Source organism: Schistocerca piceifrons, unplaced genomic scaffold (genome assembly GCF_021461385.2).
Source record: "Schistocerca piceifrons isolate TAMUIC-IGC-003096 unplaced genomic scaffold, iqSchPice1.1 HiC_scaffold_1872, whole genome shotgun sequence".
NCBI lineage: Eukaryota > Metazoa > Arthropoda > Insecta > Orthoptera > Acrididae > Schistocerca > Schistocerca piceifrons.
This window is the reverse complement of record NW_025727759.1, coordinates 2,997,930-3,019,322: the sequence shown is the minus strand read 5'-3', so window position 1 is coordinate 3,019,322 and position 21,393 is coordinate 2,997,930. Positions and strand designations below refer to the sequence as shown.

At 44.9% G+C, this 21,393-nt stretch overlaps 1 protein-coding gene across 1 annotated transcript in view; it reads right to left on the bottom strand.

The window, feature by feature from the left end:
- Nucleotides 1–21,393, bottom strand: part of LOC124741133 (speckle-type POZ protein-like) — a 49,910-nt gene that overhangs the window by 4,528 nt on the left and 23,989 nt on the right. Inside the window, exons 2-3 of the mRNA XM_047248662.1 lie at nucleotides 14,214–14,786; nucleotides 9,079–9,225 (exon numbers count right to left, since the gene is read on the bottom strand). Coding sequence (XP_047104618.1) covers nucleotides 9,079–9,225; nucleotides 14,214–14,775 — 709 coding nt within the window. The 5' untranslated portion in view covers nucleotides 14,776–14,786. The remainder of the gene's footprint in view (nucleotides 1–9,078; nucleotides 9,226–14,213; nucleotides 14,787–21,393) is intronic.

The window sequence follows — 21,393 nt, the reverse complement described above, 5'->3', positions numbered from 1 at the left end:
CCGTAGCAGTCGCTCGGCTCCAGACTGTAGCGCCTAGAACCGCACGGCCACCTCGGCCGGCGTGTTTGCATCCCAAACATTTCCCCACTTCTTACCTTTCCAAGTCTTGCATGTCATCTTGGCGTTCTATTTTTCTCTGCTTTGTTTCACATTCTCTACGGAGCATACGGATTTTGATATCAGCATGTGCTGCATTATTAATACTATTATCCTGGACACTAAGTATACAATTCGACACTGTCGATGATGTTTTCAGTGTGCATGTAGCACATGTAGGTGTGTGTCATCTTATATGTAGCGTTTTTAAAATTTTTTTACTTGTAGGTATGTACTTCCTGTGCTAAATTACGCGTTATTACCCGCATGATTTGTATGCACGAAAACTGAAAAATTTCTGTTTGTTGCCTGCCCCTGATATAATTTCAACACCAATTCTCTCTGTCTTCCATGACTGCGAGTGGAAATGGGTGTGCTTCTGTTGCCTGCCTGAGGTGCAGGAGGGTTTTAAATGTTCAGTGGATTCCAAAGTCGATCAAATCTGCAGCTGATTATCTTGGTCAATCAAAGCAGAAAGTACTTGAATCTCTATACAGGAGGGAATCAACATCTACATCTACATGTTTACTCTGCAATTCACACTGAAGTGCCTGGCAGAGGGTTCGATGAACCTGTTTCATACCATTTCTCTACCATTCCACTCTCAAATGGCGCGTAGGAAAAAGGAACACCTCAATCTTTCCATTGGAGCTCTGATTTCTCTTATTTTATTATGTTGATCATTTCGCCCTACATAGGTGGATGTCAACAAAATATTTTCCATTGGAAGAGAAAGCTGGCAACTGAAATTTCGTAAACAGATCTCGCCGCAAAGAGGACAGCCTTTGTTACAGCGACTGCCACACCAACTCGCGCATCATATCAGTGACACGCTCACCCATATTGTGCGATAACGCGAAACGAACTGCCCTTCTTTGCACTTTTTAGCTGTCCTCCGCCAATCGTACCTGGTAAGGATCCCACACCGTGCAGCAATATTCCAGCAGAGGACGTACAAGTGTAATGTAGGCTCTCTTTGGTAGGTTTGTCGCACCTTCTAAGTTTCTGCCAACAAAGCGCAGTCTTTGTTTCGCCTTCCCCACAATATTATCTGTGTGATCTTTCCAATTTAAGTTGCTCGTAATTGTAATTCCTAGGTATTTAGTCGAATTGACAGCCCTTAAATTTGTGCGATTTATCGTATACCCAAAATTTAGCGGATTCCTCTTAGTACCCATGTCGATGACCTCGCACTTTTCTTTGTTTGGTGCAAACTGACACTTCCCGCATCATACAGAAATTCTCTCTAGATCATTTTGTAATTGGAATTGATCGTCTGATGATTTTACTAGACGGTAAATTACAGCGTCATCTGCAAACAATCTAAGTGGGCAGCTCAGATTATCACCTAGATCATTTATGTAAATAAGGAACAGAAGAGGGCCTATGACACTACCTTGCGGAACGCCGTATATGACTTCTATTCTACTCGATGATTTGCCGTCTATCAGAATGAACTGTGACATCTCTGCGAGGAAATCAAGAATCCAGTCACACAACAGAGACGATACTTCATACGTATCAAATTTGATTAATACTGGATGTATACATGGACAAGGAAAGAAATTCCCGGATTTTTCCCGGATTTCCCGCTTAAAAATACACTTTCTCCCGCGTGAAAACACTTTTAAGTGACAGTATATTTTCCCTCGGAAGTGCAAAACTTATCAATCCTTTGAATGGTTATGGTTTTGGACATGGGCGTAGAATTTCCCGGCACTTTAGAAAACGAAACTCAGGGAAAAAGTCACATTTTGGAAATATCTTTGATGTGCAGCAACATGTACGTTGCGTATTTTCGTATTACGACAGCACACATTGGAATTCCACCAAACACCGCATGTTACTTTCCGAATCACTGAAATCGAGATTGCGATGCGCTTTTGTGAGCCAGCCACGGCTCATGTCACGTGATCTCGCCAGCTCATGACAGCGAGTATTCAGGGCATAGGACGCGTGACGTAGTCAGCCAATAGCAACACCCCTGTTAAGCAGCGGTAACACACGAGTTAACGGCTTACATTAACATACATAGTGTTGCTACAAGAGAAGCAAAGCTTCCACATATAATATTGGTCACTAAGGTTAATAAGCTGCAAGAGAAGCTAATCTTTCGAGATAATGTTGATTTTTTGCGCGTGTTTCACTTTAAGACACATCACACAAATGTGGCAGTAAAATTTTTAATAATGACATAAATGTCTGATCTTCAGGGTTCGAAATTCTTCTACATGGTTTGTCATTAAAGAGTTGATTTTTAAATGGAGTCAAACACTCTGTGATTTAAGAATTTCATGGTACATCCTCGCGCGTAGTCCAACTTACGTTAAAAGATATTTACTTTGAAATTAACGCTTTTCAAACCAACATTCGCAATATTTTTCCACGACCTGCTGGAAACAGGTTCGTTCCAGCAGCTGCCGGAGAGCACCAGGTAAGAGGCGCCCCGCGCTTGCGCAGCTAACATGACGTAGGAAGCCCGTATGTACGTACGTGTAAAACATTGAAAGATCTTACATTACGTTGTAAAAGCAGTAAGACGTCACAGGGTACTCCAAGAGATCAGAATTTCGTGAACCATACTAAAATGTGCACATTTAAACTGCTACTTAAAGCGCACATTCGTATGTCCAGATTCAGATGTAAATTTTCTTGGAGTACCAGTGCTGCATTATCTCATGTTTGGTTCATTATTATGGAATAATGCCATACGTGCTAGAAGATGAAAACTTGCACTTGAAATGCAGCGACCAGTTTAAACTAGCCAGTACTGTGGAATTAAAAATTTCGTTTCAAATACATTGGATGCCTCTGCAGAAAAGGTTAATAAAGGCCAAATTTCTTTAGCAAACAGACAAAAATAACTTCATTGTTCTGCAAGGCGATTGGTGCTTGATGTCAGAAACGTGGAAACAAAACAAAATCTGAAACTAATAATGTATATCAGCCTTCAGTAATTATGTGAATGTATTTTAATTCACTTGATACCTCCCGGCCAAAGATATCCGTTTTGCTTTCATGTGACGCGAGAGTAAACGAAGGAGAAACAGCAAAATCACTGAACGTCAACACGGGCCACGTGGTGACTGCCCACTGTAGTTCAGACTTCTCTGCGCATCAGCCTCGCATCTACGATATTTGCGAACCGGTCAACATCAAAAAAATCGAATTTTCAAAAGTACCCTAGGGCATCTTGTAAAACACATCATTCTGAAAAATTTGAAACAAAAACATACGTGTTCGAGAAAATATAAGACATGTTATATGGTCTGAAGTGTGCCGAACCGCAGTGCCACGCCTCTTCGTACAGCATTCTCCTATCGCACGTCACTGTATTTCACTCTGTGGAATTGAAACGGGTATATTTTGTAAGCGATGACATTAAACTATATTCAGGACTGTGTAAATAGAAATGTCCTGTGGTGCCTCTCCTGCTCCCAGTCAGCCAGTTTGACAGCCTGCCCCTCTTTATTTTTTTAAAAAAACTCGCCATTAATAGTGGATGGGATTATTTGTAATCGTGAGAACAAGAACTCTTCAGAAAATTTGGACTCTTTATTGCCTAATAGCTAATAACTTCCTGTTTTGTGTGACAAAAGTAAAATATAGGATGCATAAAACCAATATAGACAAGAGACAAGCAAGAAAGTACACATTTCAATACTTACCTCCTAGCATTTTTTCTCTCTAATCTGGCTACAGCTTTAAATGGCGTGCTTTGCTTTCTGCACAAGAATCTATTACCTCACCAAAGTTCGCCAAACTTTTTGCTGCATGAAAAATCGAAATTTCGTTATCTAATACTGAAAAAGCTGTTAATACAAATTATACCCAAGATTGGTGTTTTCTGGATCTGATCACGTCTATTTTGTCGCTGGATGCTAAATAAAACAAAACAGGCCTTTCTAATATTGTAGCAAATTTTGTAACACACACACACCAAATTATCGAGACTGTTTTGACACAAATGGTCATTTTTAAAACACGATAGAATGTAATTCACTAAGTACCAATATCAAATGCCTATTAGGCCTACAACAAGCAGAAAGCTTTATGTTAGGAAATAGTTTCACATTTTATTCATGCGCACCAGTTTCTCAAGCATGAGATCGGAAAGTAGTATTACGAAATTCTTATATAAATTTGGAATAGTCTCGTCCTTCCATAATTTGTGTGATGTCCCCGTTTATTCTGCTTCCTCGTTCTAACAATCTTGTCATCACCAATTCTGTGGACATTCCTGCTACTGTCAAAATTTGTTCGCCGATTAACTTCAGTAACCCTGCCAGAAACACCGGTTTAGTTACCCCGCGATTGTTCTGCCATTAGGCGTTGTTACAAATTCGTACAAAACGTTTTCTGCGTTACTTCCGAATCAGAACTTAAGCGGCTGCTAGCCGGGGACTGTACAACTGGACCTTACTAGTGTAGCAATCTGGGCAGAAAGTTTCTGTCAAAATTTCATTTTCTTGGATACAACGAGAAGATAATACGTAATCTTACCCACTTGTTATTCCTGCAGTCGTTTATTTCCGTTCTGGTAGGCTGAATCTATGGATTTCGCTACGAATTATAAGAAAGCTGATCATTCGAAAACCCAATCAACCACATAATCAGACAGCGACTGGCATTTATCCGTTTGGCTTTACTCCGCTCAGCTCGTACGGCCCCATCCCCTTTTGTCTGCAGAAAGTTTATTTTCTAGATGCGATTAGGATTCTCCTGACAGAGACATCACGTACACTACGCACGCATTCAAAAATCAACTTACGATTCATTCAGAAATGAACTTAAAATGTGTTCAGAAACCAACAAGGATGCGTTTCAAAATCATATAAATGATTGATAGATCAACGTGCGCTGGATGCTAGGCGCTTTGTGAAACAAGTTTTTTTCCTTGAGAATATGAATTTGGCGCCCCCTTTTCCCGGTACAATCTAGCTGCTTGCTGCGACTGCTTGCACAGCGGAGAGCCACACATTCCTGTAGCCAGAAGCGGGAGAATCTGCTTCTCAAACGCGACTCAACTGCGCATGCGCATGAGCTCGCTCGTAACTGCTAACACGAATGTAGTGTAAACAGTTGTGACTTCACGGTCATCGGAGGGAATTTGTTGTTATGAAGTATTGCACAGCCTTCCCAAAGCCTTTGACACGTTTTGCTGTTGGCAGACGCTTGCACGAGGACTCTGTGTCGTCGTCGTATGTGGCGCATTTCGTTTGCATTTTAAGTTATTTTGGTTTTTTTTTCCTCTCGTTAAGTTTCATTGTTGCAGTATTATTCTGCAGTTGCGGGATACAGTAATATCATTTGTTAGAGTAACGGTTCTTGCCAGTCAAAATTACAAAAATTTAACTGAAAACTAAAGCAATGAAAAATTCCCATAATTCTAAAAAATTCCCGGGTTTTTCCTGGTTTTCTCCCGGATGAAAAAGTTCCCGGGTTTTTCCCAGATCTCTCGGTTGTCCCGGGTCGTATACACCCTGTAGAAGATGAAAACGTGCCCTTGAAATGCAGCGAACAGTTGAAACTAGCCAATAGTGTGGAATTGAACACTTTGTTTCAAACAAACTGGCTGCCTCAGCGGAAAAGATCAATAAAAGCCGAATTACTTCAGCAAAGCGACAAAAGTAACTTCATTGTTCTGCAAGATAATTAATGCTTGACTGTCAGATAGGTGGAAATTGTATTAAAATCTGGAACTAATGACATATTTTAATCTTCCGTAATTGTGTGAATGTATTTTAATTCCCTTGATATCTCCCAGCCACAGAAACCACTCTCTTTCATTTGATATGACAGCAGTGAACAAAGAGGAAACAGCAAAGTCACTAAATGTGAACACAGATCACCCCCCACCCCCTCCCCATTACAAGTCAACCTGATCTGCGCATCAACCCTGGATCTATGATATTTCGTAGCAGGGCAATACTAGACGGTTAGATGGTGGCACCCACCGGTTTAGTAATTATCCAGCGATTATTCTCCGGTTAGGCGTTATTACGTGTTCGTACAACGCGTTTTCCGCGCTACTCCCAGAATGGAACTTAAGCGGCTGCTAACCAGGATATGTACAACTTTCCCTCTCTAGTGAAGCGACCTGGTCAAAAATTTTCTGTCAAACTTTCATTTTCTTTGATACAGCGACAAGATAATACGTTAATATTTCGTATCTGTTATTCCTGTTGGTCGTTCATTTCCACTCTGGTAGTCTGAATCTATGGACGTAGCTGCATACCAGTCAGACACACACACACACATACACACACACTACATTCACCCGTGCGGCTTTATTCCGCTCAGCTCGTGTAGCCCCGTCCCCTTTTGTCTGCAGGAAAGTTTATTTCCAGATGCGACGAGGATTCCCCCGGCAGGTACATCACGTACACTATGCACGCATTCAAAAATCAACTTACGAGTCATTCAGAAATCAACTTAGAATGTGATCAAAAATGTTCAAAAAGCAACAGGGATGAGCTTCAAACTCTTTTGAATAATTGATAGACCAATGTGCTCTAGATGCTAGGTGCTTTGTGAAACAAGGTTATTTTTCCTCAACAATACGAATTTTCCCCCTCGCCGCCGAAATTGCCGCCTGGTTCAGACACTCCGGTTTGCTGCGTACACAACCAACAGCGACATTCCTGTTTCCAGAAGCGGGAGAAGGTACCACTCAGACGCGACTCAACTGCGCATGCGCGTGGTTCCGCTCGTAACTGCTTAAATGAATCTGATGTGAACAGTTGAGACTTAACGCTCATCGGAGGTACTTTGTTGTTACTAAGCACTGCATTGTCTTCCTACAGCCTATCACACATTTTGCTGTTGGCAGACGCTTGTATGAGCGCTGTGTGTTTTTTGTTTATATATGAAGCATTTCCTTTGGAATTTATATTTCATTCCCTCGTTCATATTTTGTTGCTGCAGTATTATTCTGCAGTAGCGGTATACAGTAATTTCCATTGTTAGAGTATTGGTTATTACCAGTTAAAATGATAAAAAATTAACTGAAAACTAAATCAATGGAAAACTCACGGGATTCTAGAAAATTCCCCTGTTTTTCCTGCAGATGAAAAAATTCCTAGGTCTTTCCCGGATCTTCCGGGTCGTATACACCATGTAATAGTCTCTTGTTAGAAATGGTATCAAACCCTTCTGGAAATCTAAGAATATGGAATCGATCTTAGATCCCTTGTCGACAGCACTCATTACTTCATGGGCATAAATAGCTAGCTGTGTTGCGCAAGAGCGATATTTTCTGAATCCGTGTTGGTTATGTATCAATAAGTCATTTTCTTCGAGGTGAGTCATAATGTTCGAGTACAGTGTATTCTCCAAAATCCTACAGCAAATTGAGGTCAGTAATATGTCTCTGTAATTCAATAGGTTACTCTTATTTCCTTTCTTGAGTGTTGGTGTGACCTGTGCTACTTTCCAGTCTTTAGGAACAGACCTTTCGCCAAGTGAACTGTTGTATATGATTGCTAAGAAAGGCACTATTGTGTCTGCATACTCTGAAAGGAACCTGATTCGTATTCCATCTGGACGAGAAGACTTGCCTTTCTTAAGTGATTTGAGTTGTTTCACAACACCTAATATACATAATTTTTCGTGAAGGAATTAAGGAAAACTGTATTTAGTAACTCCGGTTTAGTGGCACCATAATCATTGAGGAAACTGCTGTTGGGTATATATAAAACTGAAGTATAAAATGGTCCATACTTGATACTGAAATCCACAGGCTATGAAGTCATCTTGTAAATGTATCAGTTCACTGTGAGATGTCAATATATTTTTCAGTAGGACCAACTATCTTTGCCCACGTCAGTTGCTCATTTCTGAAACTAGAAGTTAACTATACCATGGAATTATGCAAAACTTCTCCTCTGTGAATCAAATCCACTACTCATCACACCTGGTGACCTTCAACATCCATCGAATAGAGGAGTTTGTTTACGAGTGACGAGCCATACAGTGCTGTACGCATCTCCACTCAGCCACACCCACTGCATTTCTCACTTCTCGAGAGCAGATACCTCAACCATTAGACCAGCTGAGCGCGTTTGCTGGCGTAACTGGAATTACCATTGTGGATGATGCTTTTTACCCATGGTTTGCAGACACTACCACCGGAGGTTCTCATGTACATCCTCTGCAGTAGGATAACACATCCACTGATTCGATTTCCCTTTTGCTACTCTTCCCACAAGTCCCTCGGGATAAACTCTAGTGCAAGTTTCGATGAGAAGCTGAGTCAGAAGTGGAGGTGTACTCAGGCAGCAGACTGTTCAAGGAGACTGCCTGCAATAAGCAGCAAATCTGGGTTCCTGTTCCAGTGCGGCACAGATTTTCAGTAGTCACTACAGATGTAACTCACTAGGGAACCATTTAAGGAATATTCGAATTACATTTTAAGACATACCCAAAACAAGCTGTATCCTCATTACTGTACTAAATATTAACTTTTTGTCATTATTACTTGTATTTCTGTTTACCTTATTTTCGCCATTTCTTACTCAGTGTCTTCAACAACTTATATCTACAACCATTCACATAGGTTTTGTTGAGAGGAATTGTGTGAAAAATCGTGTTTCCACACCCATTTAATTCAGAATCAGTTTGTAAGACACATAATCGTCACTAAAAACAAAATCTAGATTCAACACATCAATATATAAAGAATCTTTGGGAATGGGTATGATTTGTATGGGACACTTCCTACGTAACTACAGTTGAGTGACTGAACTGAACGTAATTCTCACTGCAAATACAGAGAACGAGAAATCTTCTGCATATGTGCTCAATCTTCAAAATATCATAGCCAAAAATGTGAGATAGGAGTAATATTTATTGGCAACTGTAACCTCTATCCAAAAACTGAAGGAATCTGTATTTTATTTTATTTACTATATCGGCTGGTTAATGCCAAAATAAGCAGTACTCTGAGGGTAAGACTTGGGCACGTGTGGCAACACAACTCACCGGAAGCGAGAGACGGCTGCGTCATCAGGTGGAGGGGTGTGTCGGGCAGACGTGGGAGGCGCAGCTGCAGCAGGAGTCCGGCTGTGGGCGCTGTGGGGTTGACTGTCAGAGTTGGGGGTGGACCCACCCCCTGTGGCGGTCGGCGAGCTGCACAGAGAAACACTGTGTGGGTGGGCGTGTTCACACAGGGGCTCACTGCAGGCGGTACAGCTGAGGGACTGTCCACCGGGGCAACAGAACACTTAACGTGACTGTGCCACCAATTAACTGGTCTTTTTCTGCACTACTTCTGCTATATTCCCCATTGGCGTAGCCTAAGATGCAAAACAACAAATTGTTCAAAATGAAGCACAAACCAAATTCCAAACATAAGGGCCAACAATTTTGCTGCCCTGACAGAACAACTATCAGACAATTTAGAAGCAGTTAAAGTCAACTGGCTGCTACTTTTGGTTGTGAGGTAACTCGAAAACTGATGTATGGATGCTGAATTATATCACGAGGGAGGGAGAGACGGAGGGAGAGACGGAGGGAGAGACGGAGGGAGAGACGGAGGGAGAGACGGAGGGAGAGACGGAGGGAGAGACGGAGGGAGAGACGGAGGGAGAGACGGAGGGAGAGACGGAGGGAGAGACGGAGGGAGAGACGGAGGGAGAGACGGAGGGAGAGACGGAGGGAGAGACGGAGGGAGAGACGGAGGGAGAGACGGAGGGAGAGACGGAGGGAGAGACGGAGGGAGAGACGGAGGGAGAGACGGAGGGAGAGACGGAGGGAGAGACGGAGGGAGAGACGGAGGGAGAGACGGAGGGAGAGACGGAGGGAGAGACGGAGGGAGAGACGGAGGGAGAGACGGAGGGAGAGACGGAGGGAGAGACGGAGGGAGAGACGGAGGGAGAGACGGAGGGAGAGACGGAGGGAGAGACGGAGGGAGAGACGGAGGGAGAGACGGAGGGAGAGACGGAGGGAGAGACGGAGGGAGAGACGGAGGGAGAGACGGAGGGAGAGACGGAGGGAGAGACGGAGGGAGAGACGGAGGGAGAGACGGAGGGAGAGACGGAGGGAGAGACGGAGGGAGAGACGGAGGGAGAGACGGAGGGAGAGACGGAGGGAGAGACGGAGGGAGAGACGGAGGGAGAGACGGAGGGAGAGACGGAGGGAGAGACGGAGGGAGAGACGGAGGGAGAGACGGAGGGAGAGACGGAGGGAGAGACGGAGGGAGAGACGGAGGGAGAGACGGAGGGAGAGACGGAGGGAGAGACGGAGGGAGAGACGGAGGGAGAGACGGAGGGAGAGACGGAGGGAGAGACGGAGGGAGAGACGGAGGGAGAGACGGAGGGAGAGAGGGAGGGAGAGAGGGAGGGAGAGAGGGAGGGAGAGAGGGAGGGAGAGAGGGAGGGAGAGAGGGAGGGAGAGAGGGAGGGAGAGAGGGAGGGAGAGAGGGAGGGAGAGAGGGAGGGAGAGAGGGAGGGAGAGAGGGAGGGAGAGAGGGAGGGAGAGAGGGAGGGAGAGAGGGAGGGAGAGAGGGAGGGAGAGAGGGAGGGAGAGAGGGAGGGAGAGAGGGAGGGAGAGAGGGAGGGAGAGAGGGAGGGAGAGAGGGAGGGAGAGAGGGAGGGAGAGAGGGAGGGAGAGAGGGAGGGATCCAGTGATAGAGAAACAAACTGATAAGTTGGGGTATCAACTTACTTTTTGAAACTACATGATCATGGATATGCAGGGGATTTTTGATGTGAAGCCTGAGGGAATGAAGATGGACAAGAAATACAACAGGTATGCTATAAAAGTTCTTAAGAGTATATTCAAAATCTGCATTTGAGTAAAGCAAATAGAACTGTATATATGCATGTAATGTCTCCACAATTCGATTCATTGAAAAGACAGCAGTGGTGATGTATTTCTTAAACAATAATTTTCGTGTTGAGCAGTTTGCAGTAGAGGCCACCATTAAAAGAAAAAAATGGATTACACAGTGTATGCAATTTTACCTGATGGACAACGTTTACAACTTGTGAAGTAACCTGTAGTCTATTGAATATGGATTTTTTTTTAAAAAATTGAAAAGGAAACAAAATAGACTTGTATGGAGCATATGTATCCGAGAGACAGAGGCAACAAATGATAGCTGGATGAAAACGTCACATCAATACTGACGTTGTGGGAGATATGTCGTACACCTGTAGGTCGACAGCGAATATAATCTGCTATATCCCAGTAGCAGGAAACCTGATAGGATTCCCTGGACGACCTCGTAACGCCACAGGGAACTTGAAACAAGACACGGGGGGCAGAGATTGCCCGTCTGTTTAGTGAAAGGGAATGCACAGAAAATATTCAGGGCGATAGCTGAATAGAGAAGGAAATGTGATTGTAAGGCATAGCATTGAGTGTGACAATATTATTGTGCTGGCTGGAGTATTCTCTTCTTGTTTCCCCTCAGTGTGCACGACTAGCCCCAGTGTTCATAGCTCCTGCTTTCCTGGATATCTCAGTGAGTCACACCCTGCTCTTTGGGGCCAGTCACCCAGGGGTAGCGTCTTTTTCAGTAATCAGGAAAGTCCTCAGTCCCGGGTTTGAACCTCACCATCGCTTGAATTTTGAATAAGAATAATCAGCATTGGTGTCTGAAGACTTCCAGCATAAGGTGTCACCCTTTTTCAGCCAACAGCCTTTCCAAAGAGGGCGGAGGGGCCGACAGAGGTTCAGGGCACTCTCTTTCCCTTGAGATCTGAAACTGGTCCTAAATGAGGAAGAATTGGCAATGATCAACAACGTGAGGACACAGAAGGCAATGGAAACCACTGTGTAAATATGCATAACGTGCATCAACATGACATGTGGCATGTGATTCAATAAGAGCCATAACGGTCTCTCCATTAACAAAAGACTAGTCCCCCATTCAAACCTCCAGGCGAGGAGGCCCAAGGGGGAGGTGACCATGAGAAAAAAGTTGAGTAATCAACAAAAGGATAACGTTCTACGAGTCGTCATGTGGAAAGTAAGGAATTTGTATGTGGTTGGGAAGCTAGAAAATAAGAAAAGGGAAATGCTGAGGACGTATCTAACTATAGTGGGTGTCAGTGATGTGCAAAGGAAAGAAAAGTAAAGGAAAGGAAAGGATTTCTTGTCACATGAGAATAGGGTAGTAGCAACAGCAGCAGATAACAGGAGTAGGATTCAGTATCAATAGAAAGGCAGGGGCAGAAAGTGAGATACTGTGAACGGATGAGTATAGATGTTCTCGTGAGAATCGAAAGCAAACCAACAACATGCATAGTTCAGGTATACATGATGACGTCGCAAGTTGAAAGTGAAGAGAGAGAAAGTATGAGGATATTGAACAGGTAATTCGGTACATATGTGATAGTCATGGAGGGATTGAAACGCAACCGTAGGGGAAGGAGTAGAAGAAAGGGTTACACGAGAATATGTACTTGATAATAGGAATAGGAGAGAAGTAAGGTTCGTTAAGTTCTATAGTAAATTTATCCTAGTAATAGCTGGTATAGTCTATTCAAGAATCTTGAGACAAGGGGGTATACTTGGGAAAGGACCGAAACATGGGAGGTTTAAAGTCAGATTTTGAAATCAGATACTGTACTGTAAAGTATACCCAGGAGTAGATATAGACTCATAACAATTAGGAGTGATGAAGAGTAGGCGGAATTTTACGAGACTTGTCAGGAGCAATCGATGTACAAAGAAGTGGAATACCGTAGTACTAAGGAAAGAAGAGATGAGATTTATGTTCTCTGAGGCTACAGATACTGCGATAATTAACAGCTCAATAGTTGGAAAGAAAAACGTAGGTACAAAAAAGCTAACTGCGAAGAAACCATAGGAAACATAAGAAATCCTTCAGCTGATCAATCAAAGACAGAAGTTAAAAATATTCAGGAAAATTCAGTAATTGAGAAATATGTCACTTAAGGATGAAATGAACAGGAAGTGCAGAGAAGCTAACGTGAAATGGCTGCACGAAAAATGTGAAGAAATCAAAGAAGAAATGATTCTTGGGACGACTGATGCAGCATATAGAAAAGTCAAAGCAATCTTCCACGGAATTAAAAGCAAGCGTGGTAACATTAAGAGCACAATGGGAATTCCAGTGTTAAATACAGAGGCGAGATCGGAAAGTTGGAAGGAGTACACTGAAGGCCTCTCTGATTGGAACAACTTGTCTGATGGCGTGACAGAAGAACAAACAGGAGTCGGTATGGAAAATATTGGTGATTAGAATCAGATTTTAAAAGCGCTTTGGAAAATTTAAGATCAAAGAAGGCAAAAGGTATAGACAACATTCAATCAGAAGTTCTAAAATCATTGGAGGAGGTGGCAAAAGGTCTATTCTCACTGGTGTGTAGTATGTCTGAGTCTGGCAACATACAATCTGACTTTGAAAGAAATATAATCATCACGATTTGGGAGACTGCAAGAGCAGAGAAGCGTGAGAATTATCGCACAATCAGCTTAACAGCTGAAGCATCCACGTTTCTGACAATGATAATACACAGGAGAATGAAAAGAAAATTGAAGTTCCGTGACGTTCATAGGATTTGTGGTCCTGGAGAAAGCGTTCGGCAATATCAAGTGGTTCAAGATGTTAGAAATTCAGACAAAAATACATGTACGCTATAGGAGAAGTCAAGTAATTTGCAATATGTACAAGAGGCAAGAAGGTAAAATAAGAGTGAAAGACCAAGAATGAAGTACTCGGATTAAAAAGGGTGTCGGACAGGGATGTAATCCTTCGCCCCTACTGTTCAGTCTATACATCGAAGAAGCGATGACGGAAATAATGGAAAGATTGAAGAGTGGAATTAAAATTCAGGGTGAAATGATATAAGATTTGCTGATGACCGATTCTCTCAGTGACAGTGAAGAAGAATTACAGGGTTTGCTGAATGGAATGAACAGTCTAATGAGTACAGAATATGGAATCAGAGTAAATCAGAGAAAGGCGAAATTGATAAGAAGCAGTAGAAGTGGAAACAGTGAGAGACTTAGCATCGTGACTGACGATGCTTAAGTAGATGACGTTAAGGTGCTATGCAATGTAGGCAGCAAAGAAACCCATGACGAACAAAGCAAGGACGACGTCAAATTCACACTAGCACTGCCAAAAAGGGAATCGTGCTTACCTGGCTTCTGCAGGTGGCTCACCGAGCAGACGGCCGACTTCAATGACTTCTTGCGGGTACTCGAGCACAGCTCCGCCCAGCCCCGCGTGGCCATCACCTGCAGGTGGTCCTTTATGAAGGCGACGGCAGCCCTGGTGGCGTCCGGGCACGAGTGCCTCACTGCCCTGACGGCCGTCGCCGCTGCGGTCTCGACGGCCAACTGCGAGATCAGCTGCAGCTCGCAGGCAGCCTTCAGGGCCGACAAGCCGTATTTGTCGGCCGCCGAGAGCAGCTGGGCGGCCGTGTCGGGCAGCTGGGGGGCCTGCAGGGTATACGTGTAGGCCACCAGGAGCCTCAGCACCGGGCCCTCCACGTCGTCGATGCTCACCTGGCCGCAGCTGGCCTCCAGCATGTCGTGCGCGAACATCGCTGCGAACACGGGGCTCGCGGCCGCCAACACGGCCCTGTGAGCCGCCACCCTCGTCTCGCCCGCCACCAGCGTCACCAGGGCGCCGTCACCCCCGTCTAGCAGGGCGGCCAGGGCCTCGGTTGTGGTGTTCTGAACCTCCGTAACTGCCGACATGGTGGGTGGTCCTGAAACACAGTGCCACTGAGCAGCCCTCACACTGCACCCTCAACACTTGTACGAGGCGCATGCATACCTGTATGAAACAGCAGCTGTGAAAGTGTTGTCCATCCTAAATCAATTGCAACGTCACCAGTTTCCTTCAAATGACAAGGGCCCGTACTGCTTTGCGATCACCTAAGGTTTGTAACTACCACTGCGGTGCTATGATAGACTGCTTTCACCTTCTAAAAATGTTATCGTTCTCAGTCAAAAGATGGTTTTTAAATCCAAGTTGGTGGCACCTCTAACTAGGAAAAATTTTCTTCCTCCTTATCTCAAGTTCCTCAGATCCGTGAAACCTGATCAAAAGCAATGTACATGTAATGCAGAAATCAGTTTCCTCGGTGAATGTCTCAGGGTAGGCACGATTAAACTTGACTGGCCACCGTGGCCGAGTGGTTCTAGCCGCTTCAATCCGGAACCGCGCGCCTGCTACGGTCACAGGTTCAAATCCTGCCTTGGGCATGGGTGTGTGTGATGTCCTTAGGTTAGTTAGGTTTAAGTAGTTCTAGGTTCTATTGGACTGATGACCTCCGATGTTAAGTTCCATAGAGGTCAGAGCCATTTGAGCTGTTTTGAACCACTAATCTAAATTCATTGGTATGTTTAACTCTCCTTTGAACAGATCGATACCTGCGTCTTCTTTCTTCAGAAAAAGATGCAGCGCACACCTCCGTGGTAAAGAATGCTGCATAATACAATCATAAATCATGTCGCCATTTTATCCGATTGTTGCGAGCTATGGTGTACCCAGGTATTTCCAGGTTGAGCAGTTTAGGAATGAAACTCGTTGCCTCCATTTCCAGAACGTGTGTTGTGGAACTTTCGCACAAATCTAAATTTGCATCTCCTTTTGGCGTGGACGTGTTTGTAGAGCATCTTTGCCCCACAGAACGTTCGGGTACTTATTAGATGACACATACGTCATGGCTAAACCAAAGTAAGCTCCATCACAGCTCCGACATCACTCTTGACTCTCCTGGTCGTATGAGGGGGCAAACGACGGAGTCAGTGAAATAGTTCCACACCCTACAGTGTAAACTGGCTTCCGAAATTCAGACAAGTGGGTTTTGCGAGAACGGCGTCCACTTTTTTCGAAACGTGCCGAATCAGAATCTCCATTCCACCAGCGTAAGACGTCTGCCGGACCGTTACGGTGCTAGCAGAGCGCCTAAGAATTCGTCCGAAGGCTTCTGTCGCGCCCGCCCGACTTGGATCGAGACGCCGAGGCAGTGCTGTACAGAGCGTAGCGCCGGACGTCAACGCAGGGTCGCAGGCCAACACGTACACTGCAGGCTTCTGGAAGCCACCCGACCAACCCAAGTCTTCCTTTCCCATCCCTCGTTAGTTAGTTGTACATTTGTTTCCGTTTTATGTCGCTTTGTGGTTTTTTCGCCTCCCCATACAAAGTATGCACTCAATGTTATAGGCTCAAGAGTCTTGACACTGGCGTTGTAATCGCATAATGAACGACTTTTTACTGTTGTTTAAAGGCGTTGTTACCGTATTTTCCTACACCCAAGTGGTGCTGCATGTCAATAAACTAAGTGGTAAAAGCTGTAAAGCCGTTCACATTTCCATACAGTCTTCGAGCATCGACATGTTCCTCGTCTAAGAAACAGACGTCATTGTCTTATAAATCTTTAATGTATCCCGAGATCAGTGGTGTAGTGTTCTACTTTATTGTGACACTCGTAATGCGACTGTAGTTTAGACTGAGCTTTCGCAGATTCTTTCACTCAAACGGTTTTCTAGGTAATCACAAACTTGCCAAGATACTGAGCGGGATCGCGTCTGAATTATGAGAAGACAGAGAGCCATGGTCCCGATCACCTTCAGCATATTTTGGAGACACAATCTTCGTACGTGTCTGCGCCATGTAACTGGCAGAGAAACGTGTGTGAAATGCAAGTAGTGGCCTGCAGGAGGAGCTGGCCACTGTTCGCGAACAGCTGAACGTGTTGATGGCCGTGGTCTGCCGTCTTCAGGCTGCTGCCTCTGAGTGTAGCGGCAGTGGGGAGTCTGGTGCGTCGCAAGGTACACCCCAGGTGTTACACATGCGTCACCCACTGACCCTGCTGTCGAGACATCTTCGCGGGTACAGGGCGCGGTTGGGCCACCCTCTCCCCAAGGGGAGCGGCGGTTTCAGCGGCGTTCGCGGCGCACGAGGCGGAGGGTCAATGTGGAGGCTGGTTGCGTGGCAACGCCCGATCTGCCTGTGAGTGGACATGTGGCTGCTCCTTCAGCAAGGTCCGAGCAGGCACACGGGGGGAGGGGTTTATTAGTTATTGGGAGCTCCAACGTTAGGCGGGTGATGGAGCCCCTTAGGATAGCAGAAAGGTCGGGGAAGAAGGCCAGTGTTCACTCTGTCTGCTTGCCGGGGGGTCTCATCCGAGGTGTGGAGGAGGCCCTGCCTGCGGCGATAGAGAGCATTGGGTGCACTCGATTGCAAATTGTTGCTCATGTCGGCACCAATGACTCCTGCCGTCTGGGTTCAGAGATCATCCTCAGTTCGTACAGGCGGTTGGCGGAATTGGTGCAGGCAGAAAGCCTCGCTCGCGGGGTGGAATCAGAGCTAACTCTTTGTAGTATCGTTCACAGAACCGATCGCGGTCCTCTGGTTTGGAGCCGAGTGGAAGGCTTAAACCAGAGGCTCAGACGATTCTGCGGAGATTTGGGGTGCAAATTTCTCGACCTCCGCTATCGGGTGGAGAAACGTAGGGCCCCCCTGAATAGGTCAGGCGTGCACTACACGTGAAGCGGCTACAAGGGTAGCGGACTATGTGTGGAGTGCACATGGGGGTTTTTTAGGTTAGAGAATTCCCTCCCTAGGCCTGACAGGATGCCTCCTGAGACGCGGCAAGGTAGGAGTAGGCAAAATGCAACAGGGAATAACAATATTAATGTGCTAATAGTAAACTGCAAGAGCGTCTATAGAGAGGTCCCAGAACTGTTCTCATTAATAAACGGTCATAACGCCCATATAGTACTAGGGACAAAGTTGGCTGAAACTAGACGTAAACAGTAATTAAATCCTAAACTTTGATTGGAATGTATACCGCAGAGACAGGCTGGACAGTCAAGGGGGGAGGCGTGTTTATAGTGATAAGAAGTGCTATAGTATCGAAGGAAATTGACGGAGATCCGGAATGTGAAATGATTTGGGTGTAGCTCACGGTTAAAAAAAAATGGTTCAAATGGCTCTGAGCACTATGGGACTTAACGTCTGTGGTCATCAGTCCCCTAGAACTTAGAACTACTTAAACCTAACTAACCTAAGGACATCACACACATCCATGCCCGAGGCAGGATTCGAACCTGCGACCGTAGCAGTCGCGCGGTTCCGGACTGCGCGCCTAGAACCGCTAGACCACCGCGGCCGGCCACGGTTAAAGTAGGCTCAGACATAGTAATTGGATGTCTCTATAGGCCCCCTGGCTCAGCAGCTGTTGTGGCTGAGCACCTGAAGAATAATTTGGAAAATATTTCGAGTAGATTTCCCCACAATGTTATAGTTCTGGGTGGAGATTTTAATTTGCCGTATATAGACTGGGAGACAAACATAGATAACGGGTGGCAGGGACAAAGAATTCAGTGAAATTTTTGTAAGTGCTTTATCTGAAAACTACCTTGAGCAGTTAACAGAGAACTGACTCGTGGCGATAACATATTGGACCACCTGGTGACAAACAGACCCGAACTATTTGAAACAGTTAACGCAGAACAGGGAATCGGCCATCATAAAGCGGTTACGGCATCGATGATTTCAGCCGTAAATAGAAATATTAAAAAAGGTAGGAAGATTTTTCTGTTTAGCAAAAGTGACAAAAAGCAGATTACATAGTAGCTGACGGCTCAACACAAAAGTTTTGTCTCACGTACAGATAGTGTTGAGGATCAGTGGACAAAGTTCAAAACCGTCGTACATAATGCGTTAGATGAGTATGTGCCAAGCAAGATCGTTAGAGATGGGAAAGAGCCACCGTGGTACAACAACCGAGTTAGAAAATTGCGGAAGCAAAGGGAACTTCACAGCAAACATAAACATAGCCAAAGAGCCTTGCAGACAAACAAAAATTACGCGAAGCGAAATGTAGTGTGAGGAGGGCTATGCCAGAGGCGTTCAATCAATTCCAAAGTAAAGTTCTATGTACTGGCTTGGCAGAAAATCCTAAGAAATTTTGGTCCTATGTCAAAGCGGTAGGCGGATCAAAACAATGTCCAGACACTCTGCGACCTAAATGGTACTGAAACAGAGGATGACAGACTAAAGGCCGAAATACTGACTTTTTCCAAAGCTGTTTCACAGAGGAAGACTGCACTGTAGTTCCTTCTCTAGATTGTCGTACAGATGACAAAATGGTAGATATTGAAATAGACGACAGAGGGATAGAGAAACAAAATCGCTCAAAAGAGGAAAGGCTGCTGGACATGATGGGATACCAGTTCGATTTTACACAGAGTACGCGAAGGAACTTGCCCCCCCTTCTTGCAGCTCTGTCCCGTAGGTCTCTACAAGAGCGTAGCGTTCCAAAGGATTGGAAAAGGGCACAGGTCATCCCCGTTTTCCAAGAAGGGACGTCTAACAGATGTGCAGAACTATAGACCTGTATCTCTAACGCCGATCAGTTGTAGACTTTTGAAACATGTATTCTGTTCGAGTATAATGACTTTTCTGGAATCTTGAAATCTACTCTGTAGGAATCAGCACGGGTTTGGAAAAAGACGGTCGTGTGAAACGCAGCTCGTGCTATTCGTCCACGAGACTCAGAGGGCCATAGACACGGGTTCACAGGTAGATGCCGTGTTTCTTGACTTCCGCAAGGCGTTCGATACAGTTCCCCACAGTCGTTTAATGAACAAAGTAAGAGCATATGGACTATCAGACCAATTGTGTGATTGGATTGAGGAGTTCCTAGATAATAGAACGCAGCATGTCATTCTCAATGGAGAGAAGTCTTCCGAAGTAAGAGTGATTTCAGGTAAGCCAGGGGAGTGTCATAGGACCGTTGCTATTCACTATGTACATAAATGACCTGGTGGATGACATCGGAAGTTCACTGAGGCTTTTTGCAGATGATGCTGTGGTGTATCGAGAGGTTGTAACAATGGAAAATTGTACTGAAATGCAGGAGGATCTGCAGCGAATTGACGCATGGTGCAGGGAATGGCAATTGAATCTCAATGTAGACAAGTGTAATGTGCTGCGAATACATAGAAAGATAGATCCCTTATCATTTAGCTACAAAATAGCAGGTCAGCAACTGGAAGCAGTTAAAATTATCTGGGAGTACGCATTAGGAGTGATTTAAAATGGAATGATCATATAGTTGATCGTCGGCAAGGCAGATGCCATTCATTGGAACAATCCTAAGGAAATGCAATCCGAAAACAAAGGTTACAGTACGCTTGTCCGCCCACTGCTTGAATACTGCTCAGCAGTGTGGGATCCGTACCAGATAGGGTTGATAGAAGAGATAGAGAAGATCCAACGGAGAGCGGCGCGCTTCGTTACAGGATCATTTAGTAATCGCAAAAGCGTTATGGAGATGATAGATAAACTCCAGTGGAAGACTCTGCAGGAGAGACGCTCAGTAGCTCGGTACGGGCTTTTGTTAAAGTTTCGAGAACATACCTTCACCGAAGAGTCAAGCAGTATATTGCTCCCTCCTACCTATATCTCGCGAAGAGACCGTGAGGATAAAATCAGAGAGATTAGAGCCCACACAGAAGCATACAGACAATCCTCCTTTCCACGAACAATACGAGACTGGAATAGAAGGGAGAACCGATAGCGGTACCCAAGGTACCCTCCGCCACACACCGTCAGGTGGCTTGCGGAGTACAGATGTAGATGTAGATATGCAGGGCGCGGCGGTGAGACACTCTGGACTCACATTCGGGAGGACAGTGGTTCGACCACACACCGTGCAGCGGTCTGCAGCAGGTCTGCAGACCAAGGGCGAATGAGTGGATGTGGCTGCTTGTCATTTGTGTCTTCTGCACCGGTTCTCTGTTTGCTGTCCACCCACACAGGTTTTTCTTCATAGAGTCTCTCTCAATAGGAGTGCCGTGATGGTGCCCTAGGAGAGGCATGACCTTTAAGGTAGCCCTACCGGTCTTCATTACCGAATGTTCCACAAATTGCAACAGGTATTTACTTGTCGGTCTGTCGTTTCCCAGGAAAACCGTGAGGAAGTGGTCTCATTTCGTCCATCATTAAAGTTGTTTACAAGCTTTCCAATGAGTACGACGTGCATTAAACTACTTTTCAATATTTTTATAATTTCCAATGGTGGTCATGTTTTCTTCTACAGTGTAATTTCCGTGTGTGGGTCACACAAGTCAGAAACGATTTCACGGTGCCATCAATTTGGAATCTTTACAGTCGCCTCATCAGTATGAATTGCAGACTTCTTTATTCTTTTTCCATCCGAATTAGAAATTAATCAGCGAAAGAACTACGCCCTCTTGGTTTATTAATGACTAAACATTTGGCTGAGCTTTTGATATATTATCAATTTCTTCCACCCCTGAGAGGCGTTTTTGATGTGATGGGGCCTTCCACTGTAA